The sequence below is a fragment of the Myodes glareolus genome, chromosome 8 (assembly GCF_982192425.1).
Source record: "Myodes glareolus chromosome 8, mMyoGla1.1, whole genome shotgun sequence".
NCBI classification, from domain to species: domain Eukaryota; kingdom Metazoa; phylum Chordata; class Mammalia; order Rodentia; family Cricetidae; genus Myodes; species Myodes glareolus.
In genome coordinates this window covers 57,966,497-57,976,898 of record NC_142033.1, presented here as the reverse complement: position 1 = coordinate 57,976,898, position 10,402 = coordinate 57,966,497, and the positions used below count along the sequence as shown (strand labels likewise).

The 10,402-nt window shown below is 38.1% G+C and overlaps 1 protein-coding gene across 5 annotated transcripts in view; it reads right to left on the bottom strand.

Annotated features, from left to right (window-relative positions):
• Positions 1-588: 588 nt before the first annotated feature.
• The window catches only part of Kcnip4 (potassium voltage-gated channel interacting protein 4), a 1,063,700-nt gene continuing 1,053,886 nt past the window's right edge, over positions 589-10,402 (bottom strand). For all 5 annotated transcript variants that reach the window (XM_085691911.2, XM_085691910.2, XM_085691909.2 and 2 more), the window contains 4 exons: positions 7,240-7,347; positions 5,414-5,518; positions 4,739-4,801; positions 589-2,062 (listed from right to left, as the gene is read on the bottom strand). In XM_085691911.2, the coding sequence (XP_085548037.1) occupies positions 2,015-2,062; positions 4,739-4,801; positions 5,414-5,518; positions 7,240-7,347 (324 nt within the window). In that variant the 3' untranslated portion in view covers positions 589-2,014. The remainder of the gene's footprint in view (positions 2,063-4,738; positions 4,802-5,413; positions 5,519-7,239; positions 7,348-10,402) is intronic.

Sequence of the window (10,402 nt, the reverse complement as noted above, 5' to 3'; positions counted from 1 at the left end):
GGATGCAGCCCAGAGTTTCTCATAAGCTAGAAACTTCTGGATGATTCTACAAAAGGAAGGAGTAGAGGAAGAGAAATAGAAAATGCGGGTAAGACTTTCAATCTGACTGGTAGGAAGAGAGGCTACAGGGACTTGGATAGTCAAACCAAATTTAAATCATGGTCACACATTGGAAAACATGGGGATAGGCAGTCACTGTGTTATGTGGCAGCAGCTCCATGCCTTCTGAACACTGGATAGATGATGCCGTCCCCATTCTCGCCTCTGGACATCTGGTTGACCCCTTGGCAATTCTTGTTTCAGATAGCTGCACAGCTGTCAGTTGAAAGAATGCAAACGACTGCTGAGTCACCATATACAGACCTGCCTACCCTTGACCAGGGCCTTTGCTGCCTGATCCTGGATCCTCTCTTTCCTCAGAGCTATAGTACCTTGTCACATCCTCAGACCATGCCTGCTCTAGCAGCTGCCTGATCTCAGTCTTGCTTTGGGTTTTCTCTGTAGGCAGCACTACTCAAAGATAGTGGCAGTCTACTTTGATTCCAGTAGTTGAACTTGCTAGAACATCAAGACCTGTAGCAGACACAATAGAGTAATAAACACTTTATTTTGCTTTTATTTTTCTGTTTGAGATACAAAATGTGCACATTGAGTTTACACAAACACGCGATGGCAGATTTCAGTGTACATGTATTGTACTACTCTTAATTCCTACACTGGTGATAGCAGGGCAGCTCTCAACATCCTATCTCTACACCAGAATAGATACCTGATTTATTGTTGCAGACAGTCGCAATTTTCTCCTCCTGTATCCTCTTGGTACTTGTGATATTTCTATGAACAGGGAAGGTATGTGTATCTATAGTACTGTTGTGGCAGCTCTACAGTTTGCCTTAAGATCACTGAAATGAATCTGAATCCTTTAAGCTATATGATGTGCTAAATCATAATGCAATTCAGATGAACTGTTCAATGTTTGTATTCCATTTTCTAAACAGCCTTATGTGTAATTTCCAATATGATAGAATCACTGGTGTTTTCAAAGAATATTTTACTTGATCTTCACTTCTGGTGACTTTGGGGCAGTTAAGGATTCTCTGTCCCTCAATGGCTTATAATAAACATGCTGTGAGATCATTAGGGTGTTTGGGGTGGCTAGAATTGCCCTTTGCTGCTGTTTGAGTTACTTGCTAAGAAGCATTACTAGGTTTTGGAGGACAGACATCCGGACCCTTTGTAAATCTGTAAACATCCTTGGATTGTTTGACACTTTAAATTTCTACTTCATGACACAGTACAAAACAGTCTACATATAAGATCAAACAGGTCCAAAGTAACATGGATTATATAGAGCCTTGGCTTTAATATGGAAAAATTAACAAATACTAAAATAATTTTGTTAGGTATATGCTAACATCTGATAATAAACTAAGTTTTTAAGTGTTCTTAAAAAATGCCAGATACATTAATGTCTTTAACATTAGCAGGTGGAGAAGCCATAGAAATTGGGACTGTGTTTTTGGTCTTTTTTTAATTGCAATAATCTTTGTTTACTTTTCAGTGTTAGATAATTTGAATTAAATGAAAGGTCATTGGCTTTCTGGAAATTAAGTACAGATGTAAATATTTTAGAAAAACCATTTAAAATCCAGGACTGAATACATACAAACGAGTAGGAAAACCCACTTGAGTTTTAAAATCACTGATCTGTGAAAGCCTCAGTACCACGTGGCTAAGGATCAAAACTGTTCCAGATTCTGTGCCTTTTGAATAGCCTCAGAGTATGAAACGAGTTAGCACATTTCATGACCCCAGTGATGGTGCAGAGAAGATGCAGATTGGTAACTGGAAAACTTAAATCTTGGGGGGTGGTTGTTTTTATATTAAAACAAAGCTGTTTGCATAATATGCTTCAGTGTAAAGCTGAGCAATCTATGCTAGAAGTGGGGGCTCCAACTTGTAAGTGTGTAGAGGAGTTCACATTGGCCTCTTCAGCGGAGGATGTGCTGACACATTAGATCACGTTTTCAAAGAGCTGCATGGAGCGCATGATGTTTTCATCCTGTAAGGGAGAAAGAGGAGGATTTTATCTGCAGGGTTTATAATGGAAAGTACTGCTGTACCTTTAAGTATGGTCTATGACCTTCATGTGCTGCTTTGTGTTGGCTAGTATATCTGTTCTTCATTCTATACAAATAACTACAAGGCTTCATTTTATACTTTCTTGAATATGCCTTTAGCTATTTTATGACTTAACCTGGTAGTAGACCAGAATATTTCTCAAATGATGTCGGGATGAAAACAGTGACTATGATGGCTAAGGTTGGCTGTTAACGGCACAAGGTGTCCTACTAAAACAAGCTGCTAGGCAGGTCCCATGATGGGTTTTCTGGACAAGATTACTTGAAGCAGGTAGACCTATCCTAAATCTCGGTGGCATCAGGACATGGAAAACAACTTTGCTCTTCGCCTGCTTGCTTTCACTCTTGCTGGTATCCCTTTGCCAGTACTATAATTGCCTTCTCAGGGTTTCCGCAGAGACTGAAGGTCAGCAGCTCTCCAGGAGTCCCTTAGGACTCCAATGCCAGACTGAGACTTTGTGGACATGCAGCCTTGCGAACTGAAGAATTACAGATTCTCAGTCTCTACAGTGGGAGACAGCCATTCTTAAACTACTGTGACTGCAATCTATAAGCCAATCTAATAAGTCTCCCCTACCCCCTTGTGTGTGGCAAGCTTCAAGAGATTATCCAAGAACAGGTGGGAACCTTGGCATTTTAGGTAGATTGCAAGTCAAAACACAGAAGGTATACAAATATTCATCTTCCAGGACAGAGAGCAATCAGTATGCTTACAGCCATTTTACCTCTAGCTGTCAGTTATTGCTAAATCTGTATTTCCTGTAGGAGTCTTTAAAACTGAATAGTTCTGAACATCCAAGAAATGATTGGTTAGGAGAACCCATAGTACAGTGCATGGGTTCATCTAAGGCTGTTTCTTAGAAATGAGCTCCAGTGGCAGACTGGGCTCTTGAGAGAACTTCTGGGGAAACACTTTTGCAGTAAACACTGTTGGAGACCTTTGTGTCGGCGTGTCACTGCTGGAGCGCTGGTGCTTCCATTGCCCCAATGCTAGTTCTGACACTGCCCACAGGGTTGATGTCACCACTTAAATCTTTCCGAGATGTTGACTTTGAAAGGTGAGTTGAGAAACAAGCAGGCATCAGGAAAGTTGATAACTTAACAATTGAAAGTGGGGGAAACCACCAGCAAATGTGTCTCCATGCTTATTTATAATTATGACCATCCCCATGCATGAAGTTGAATCACTCTAGGTGAGCTAAGTCTAGATTTCCAGAGAGCACATAATTACTAGATTTTTTTCTATGAATTATTTCCTCTTTATTTTTATAAGTGGGGACAATTATTGGGTTCAGCCAAAGTGTTCCTTTTTGTCCATGTTTATTAAATCAATTATACTTTGCAGAAGACCTAAATTTGATCTCTGAAACTCAAAGTGGCAAAGGGAAGAACTAACTCTTGTAAGCTGTCCTTTAGCCTTCAAATGTGTGTCATGGCATGTTCCTTCCTCATAACATACATACACAGATGGAAATTTAAAATTAAAAAGAGAAACAAACCAAAGACCAATTCAATCTTCCATAGTTTGTGGCACTGGATTTTTTAATTCTATGAAGATACAATAAATAATGTTTTAAAAGAACTATGTCTTGGAAAGAGTAAAGTTTTATGATATGGGCTTCACTTCTGTATACTGTTAATATATTTTATTATCATTGCTTAATAAAGAAGCTGCTTCAGCATATAGCAGGGCAGAATATAGCCAGGCTGGAGGAGATATATAGAGAGAGTAGTCAGAGAGACACCATGTAGCTGCCAAAGAAGACAGATGCCCCAAAACCTTACTGGTAAACAAACACAAAATAATAGGAATGTGTTTAAGATGTAAGAGTTAGCTAATAAGAATCCTAAGCTATTGCCCAAGCAATATTGTAATTAATATAGTTTCTGCGTGATTATTCGGTTCTTGGCAGCTGGAAAACAAGCAGTCTCCACTTACAGTTTTATTTTTTTCATTATATGTACATACATCTGCGTGTAGGTGTGTGAACACAAGCATGCATGTGCCTGCAGAGTCCAGAGGAGGGTCTCAGGTCCCATGGTGTTGGAATTTCAGTCCATTGTGAGATTCCTGCCTTTGGTGCTGGGAACCAAGCTCTGGAACTCTAAAGGGAGCAGCAAACACTCAACTACTGAGCCACCTCTCCAGCTTCTGAAGCAGAAATTTAGATCTATGTTTTTATTTTATTTTATTTATTTATTTTTTTTGGACACACGGTTTCTTTGCGTAGCCTTAGCTGTGCTGGAACTCCCTCTGTAGACCAGATTGGGCTTGAACTATTAGAGATCTGCCTGCCTCTGCCTCCCGAATGCTGAAATAAAGGCATGCACCACCGCCGCCTGGCATCTATGTTTTTGTTTATCAGTAATGAATAACCTCTAAAGGTTTCGAGAAACAAACGGATGATGTGTGTAATTTTTGCTTCAGGATAGACAGTCTATCAAGTTGGATGTGCACAGAAATCTGCTTTCAGGTGAAAAGATTGTCCCGTTATCATGTTCAGCTTCTACAGTTGATGTCTATTTTGCTTAGTTCCCATTGGCTGTGCTCACTGTAGCTGACACTAACAAAAGGGCGAGTTCTTTTCCTTACTTACTTTTTGGCAACTTTCAATGAACTCGTCTATGGTAACAACACCATCTTTATTTTTGTCCATCTTCTGTTGAGAAAGAAAAGAACAAAGCATTGTATTGGATGGCCTTTTGATATTCTCCCCATACCCGATTGACTGACACAGATAAGAATGTAGCATGTGATATGTTATGTGGGACAATTTCATGCTAGGAGGAGCTAGTGACTTCCTATAATGGTGGGGCAAAATCATCATAGGTTGTATCCTTTTCCACACAATGTGAAACATGAGCCACCTAAAGTGATTTCTAAATATGACAGAGTTCATACAGTTTTTTGGAAATGTAGAGTCTTGATTTTTCCTTCTATAAAATGGGAGAGTATTACTGAGAATTTATTTTTAAGGGTATTGTATGAACTGTGTGAACAGTTATGAAACAGAATGGCTTAGTCAGGATAAAAATGACTCTTCTGGAGTTACAATTTTCTTTAATAATTAATTCAAAAGCCCAAAATATGAAATTAAGATGCTATGTGTGCTATTGTTCAGTCCCTATGAATAAACATTTTCCTTTCCATTTTGTCTCTGTGAATCAACATTCTTCTTTCCATTTTTTTACATCAAGGTGCTTTGCAAGTATCAAGAAATCTATTCATTGCTGCTTTCCCTCCCATCTTCCCTCGCATCTCTCGTTCCCACCTGGAAAAATGTCTCCACATGCTGTCGGGGAGCGTCTTCCTTGAGGACAGGATATGTGCATTTCCCCATCATGTCATATATTGCTTTCATTATGTCCAGCATTTCCTGAAATGGAAAGGCACTCGTGTGAGGCTGCACACCAGGTGAAGAAGCGCATCCAGATGCATTAGGAGGTTGTGTTCCGTTCACGTGTTTCTTAAATTCTTTCTGAGGTGCCTCTTAGTTTGCCAGAAGCCAACAGCCCCAACGCAGTGGAATCAGAATGTAACAATCGACTGTGAAATTTCAGTTTTGCAATGAAGTAGATTCCCATGTATCTCACTTGGTTGGGAAAGGAATAGTCTGATTTAATGCGTTTTCAAAAATACATAGACTTTGTTTTACTGGACTATTGCACACTTATTGATTTCTACTTATTAGAAATATTTTGCATTTAAAACTAAAACTAAGTACTAATTATCAGTAAATAGTAAAGTCCCTGGAGACTGTTTTTATTTTTATCACTTTTTCCTAATTTTGCTTTAACTGAAGAAGTAACACAAATTCAAATATTTTGACTAGGGAGCATCTTAACATTTTGTTAGCATTAAAAGTAAAATCTATTGTTTGCCATGTCATTTTAATCTTACAAGACAAAAGTAATATCTAGTTTCTTAAATATTTAGATTTATTATCTGACATGAAATCCATTTTAGATTCAGTAGATGATACAGTTCTATTCTATTTACTTTTGAGAGTATGTATTGCATGATAAAGTAGTTTGCAAAAATAAATGAAACTTTATCAGGCATTTCTAACATAGATAAATAGTAAGACATAAGTAAACTGTAGGCAAAGTTGATGAGCTGTATTAAACCTAGAAAAGAATAGAACCTTAGCACTGTATTCAGTTCTCAGCATTGTAGCAAAGGAAAGAATGGTTCAATTAGGAGGAGCTAAAATTCTTCATGTCCTCTAGGTTCCTTAATGTTCTTGAGGTGCCTAGGAAGTGGATATTCATGCTATACCAAATATGGAAGAAGCATATCTATTCATGAAGTCTTAAATTTAGCACTCCTTGATGTTACCTAATCTGACACCATGTATCCTTGGTGACTAATCAAGCAGTGGTGCCCTGTCACACGGAGTCTGTATCCCATAAAGCATGTTCATGCCACTGGTCCTGAGAACCTTATGTCAAATAGGACTGTTTGTTCAGACCTTCACTCTGGGGAAGATAGCAATGCAGAGAGAAATATAGGCCTTGTGACCCTTAAGTATGCCCCTGCTTCAAGCAGAACATTCTTTCAATCTTATTAGCATCCTACACAAAGGGTGACTACCTTCCCTCATCCCTTATCTTCTGTTGTTTTAAATCAGCAAACCATTTTAATTTGTGAATGCCACATTATTAGTGTACCTCTAGTTCTTTTTGTTGATCACAACATTGTCCTGATTCACCCCCAAACAAGGGAAATACCTGACAGCCATTGGGTGGTATAGCTTTGGTGGCTGTTGATTTCCTGGAACCCTTGACCCCCAAACTGTTGTCTACCTGATAAGAGAAGGCCTCTGCCACTCCCAAAGATCCCAACTTTCCCCCATATTATCAACAGAAAAAAAGGAGTACAATATTGATGTATTTCATGTTTTCTTTGGAGATTTACTACGAATGAGTTCTATCTGTTACATTTTTATTAAAATGTATCCCATTTCTACCAACATATCACAAAATAGTTTTGATTTCGTAAAATGTGACCTTTAAAGTAAACATTGAAATTGTCTAATACTCTGAAGTTAATCAAAACTATCTCAGAGGATACTTAAATTGGTGTGTCATCTCTTACTTCTTTAGTGATGTAGCCATCTTTGTTTATATCATACAAATTAAATGCCCAGTTGAGTTTTTCTTGTACTGTCCCCCGAAGCAAAATGGAAAGACCTTTGATGAAATCCTAAAATGAAATTAAAATAGAATTTAGAATATGGTAAAATTCCCTCTTCAGTGATCATAACACAATTAACAACCCTCTGGATTTTGAACAGGTTTCCAATGTATTTTTAGTCTTCAGTTCCTCAGAGCTCTTTGTAAGTATGAACTGTACCGTACCCTTTAACATTTTTATCTAATTAGCAACTGAGTTAAATTAACCATGGCACTGGAAATTATACCTTTAGACATGAGTACCTAGACAGAAGAGCACGTGCACGTGCACACCACAAATTCTTTAAAAGAAGAAATAATATTCGTGAGTAAGAAATGCAGGTTGTCCATAAGAAACACATAATCTGTACTCTTTAGTAGAAGTCAAATTATAGTTCGCATTTGGACAGTTATGAAAAAAAACTGGAGCCACAGTGATTGGATTCAAACTAGCATCCTTTATAACTAATTTCATATTTATAAAAATGAGGACAATATCTTCTTCATAAAGATTTTACAATGATTGAAAGGGTTAATATACCTTTAACAGTCCTTGTAGAAGGCATTGGCCGTAAAGCTGTTTTTACTCTGGAATCCTCAGCTAATGTTTAAATGGATTTGCTTACAAGGAAAGGGATCCAGGTTAACCTGAGAACATTCTCATGTATTTGTTGTAATATGAAGTCAATATTACAATGTGATAAACTCAGGAGTCTCTTTTTAGAAATGAAAAAGTGCAAGTAATCCAGAGGTTACCCTTTGGGTGAACTTGAATTCTCTCTCCTTTTCTGTACTCCATCATTTTACAGCCTATTTCCTATGCCAATTTTTACATAGTGTTTTTCTTTCTTTGATGGTACCTTTGGAGCTTACAGCTCACAAATTAAGATTTATGTAAGAAAGCTGTCGAAAAGTCCTTTCCTTCCCAAACTGAAATAACTCATTTCTTTTCCAACCAATTTTTGTGACTATGTATATTTATTTATATGCATTCTCATTTTATGTAAATAAATGGTAGCTTAATATGCCATTCGGCACTTTATTTTGTTTCGATTTGTCCACAATGAGATATTGAAAGAGAGTCCTTTTAACACAATGGGAACTCTTGTTGCTTGCCTTTTTAATAAAGGGGGTATTCCATTTGAATATAGATAGATAGATAGATAGATAGATAGATAGATAGATAGGTAGATAGATAGATAAATAGATAGATAGATAGATAGAGAGGGTTTCTCTGTAGCTTTTGAGCCTGTCCTGGAACTAGCTCTTGTAGACCAGGCTGGGCTTGAACTCTTAGAGATCTGCCTGCCTCTGCCTCCCAAGTACTGGGATTAAAGGCATGCTCCACCACCGCCCAAATTTGGATATGTTTCTATTAGTGTTTCATGCACCAATAGAGAACCCCAACAGCATCTCTGACTCTAGTGATAGAACATGGCCTGTCACCTCTGGCCAAGACCATCAGATTTATGGCTGACATTATTACTGAACCTAGTCCAAGTCTTAAGTGATTCTGAGGTTCTTGGACTCTTTTAAGAAATGTTAACCAGGTTAAAGGTGTTCTTCCCTGTAGGACAGGAATGGTCAACCACAAAGTTCAAGGGCTGTTGGTAGCATCTTGCTCTCAGACTGGGCCACCCAAAGTGTGCAGTCAGAGCCATTTCTGGCCTTGTCATTCCTGTGAGCCAACAAAGATCACATTGTTGTTGCCAATTATTCTATGATTTCTAGTCTTATTAGGGAAAGCACTCCTTTTATGCATACATTTCTCCTAAGTTCTAAGTATCTTGAACAGGCTCACACAAAACAGTGGCTATGACCCAGGGTTCCTGACCTAACTCTCACAGGGAAGGGGGAAAACAAAAAATCCCAGGAGTAAAACTATCTTTTTATTATAAAATACCTAGAGATAAACCATTCCCAACAGGACCACTACTCGCTATCCTGTATTATGAAAATGCCTTGAGTTCAAGTATTGTTTCTTTTACATACGTGAGTGCTTTTATCTTAGGGGCATAGATATTCAGGATTGAGTCTTCATCCTGATGAATTGTTCCTGTTATGAGTATAAAATGTCCATCTCCATCTCTTCTGATTGATTTTAGTTTGAAGTCAATTTTGTTAGATATTAGAAGGGCCACCCCCGCTTGTTTCTTAGGTCCATTTGCTTGAAAAACCTTTTCCCAACCCTTTACTCTGAGTAGAGGTCTGTCTTTGTGGGTGAGGTGTGTTTCTTGTAAACAGCAGAATGTTGGATCCTGTTTTTGTATCCAGTCTCTTAGCCTGTGCCTTTTTATAGGTGAATTGAGTCCATTGACATTAAGTGATATTAATGACCAGTGGTTGTTAAATCTGTTTTTTGTTGTTGTTGTTAGTAGAGTTTGTGTCTTTCCCTTCTTTGAGTTGTGCTGGTGAAGGGTCACTAGATGTCTGAATTATTGTGGGCATTGTTGGTTTCCTTGGGTTGTGATTTTCCTATTACTTTCTGTAAGGCTGTATTTGTGGCTACGTAGTGTTTAAATTTGTTTTTATCCTGGAATATTTTGTTTTCTCCATTGATCGTTAACAAAAGCTTGGCTGGGTATAGTAGTCTGGGCTTGCATCCATGGTCTCTTAGTTTCTGCAGTACATCTATCCAGGACCTTCTGGCTTTCATGGTTTCCATAGAAAAGTCAGGTGTAAGTCTGATAGGTTTACCTTTATAAGTTACTTGGCCGTTTTCCTTTGCAGCTCTTAGTATTCTTTCTTTATTCTGTATGTTTTGTGTTTTTATTATTATATGGCAAGGGGATTTTTTTTGACCTAGTCTGTTCGGTGTTCTGTATGCTTCTTGGACGTTCATAGGAATATCTTTCTTCTCAACTAAAGAAGTTCAAATGGACAAAAAACACTTAAGGTCATGCTCAGCCTCCTTAGCGATCAGGGAAATGCAAATCAAAACAACTTTGAGCTATCATCTTACACCTGTCAGAATGGCTGAAATCAAAAACACCAATGATAGCCTTTGCTGGTGAGGATGTGGAGTAAGGGGAACACTCATCCATTGCTGGTGGGAATGCAAACTTGTGCAACCACTTTGGAAATCA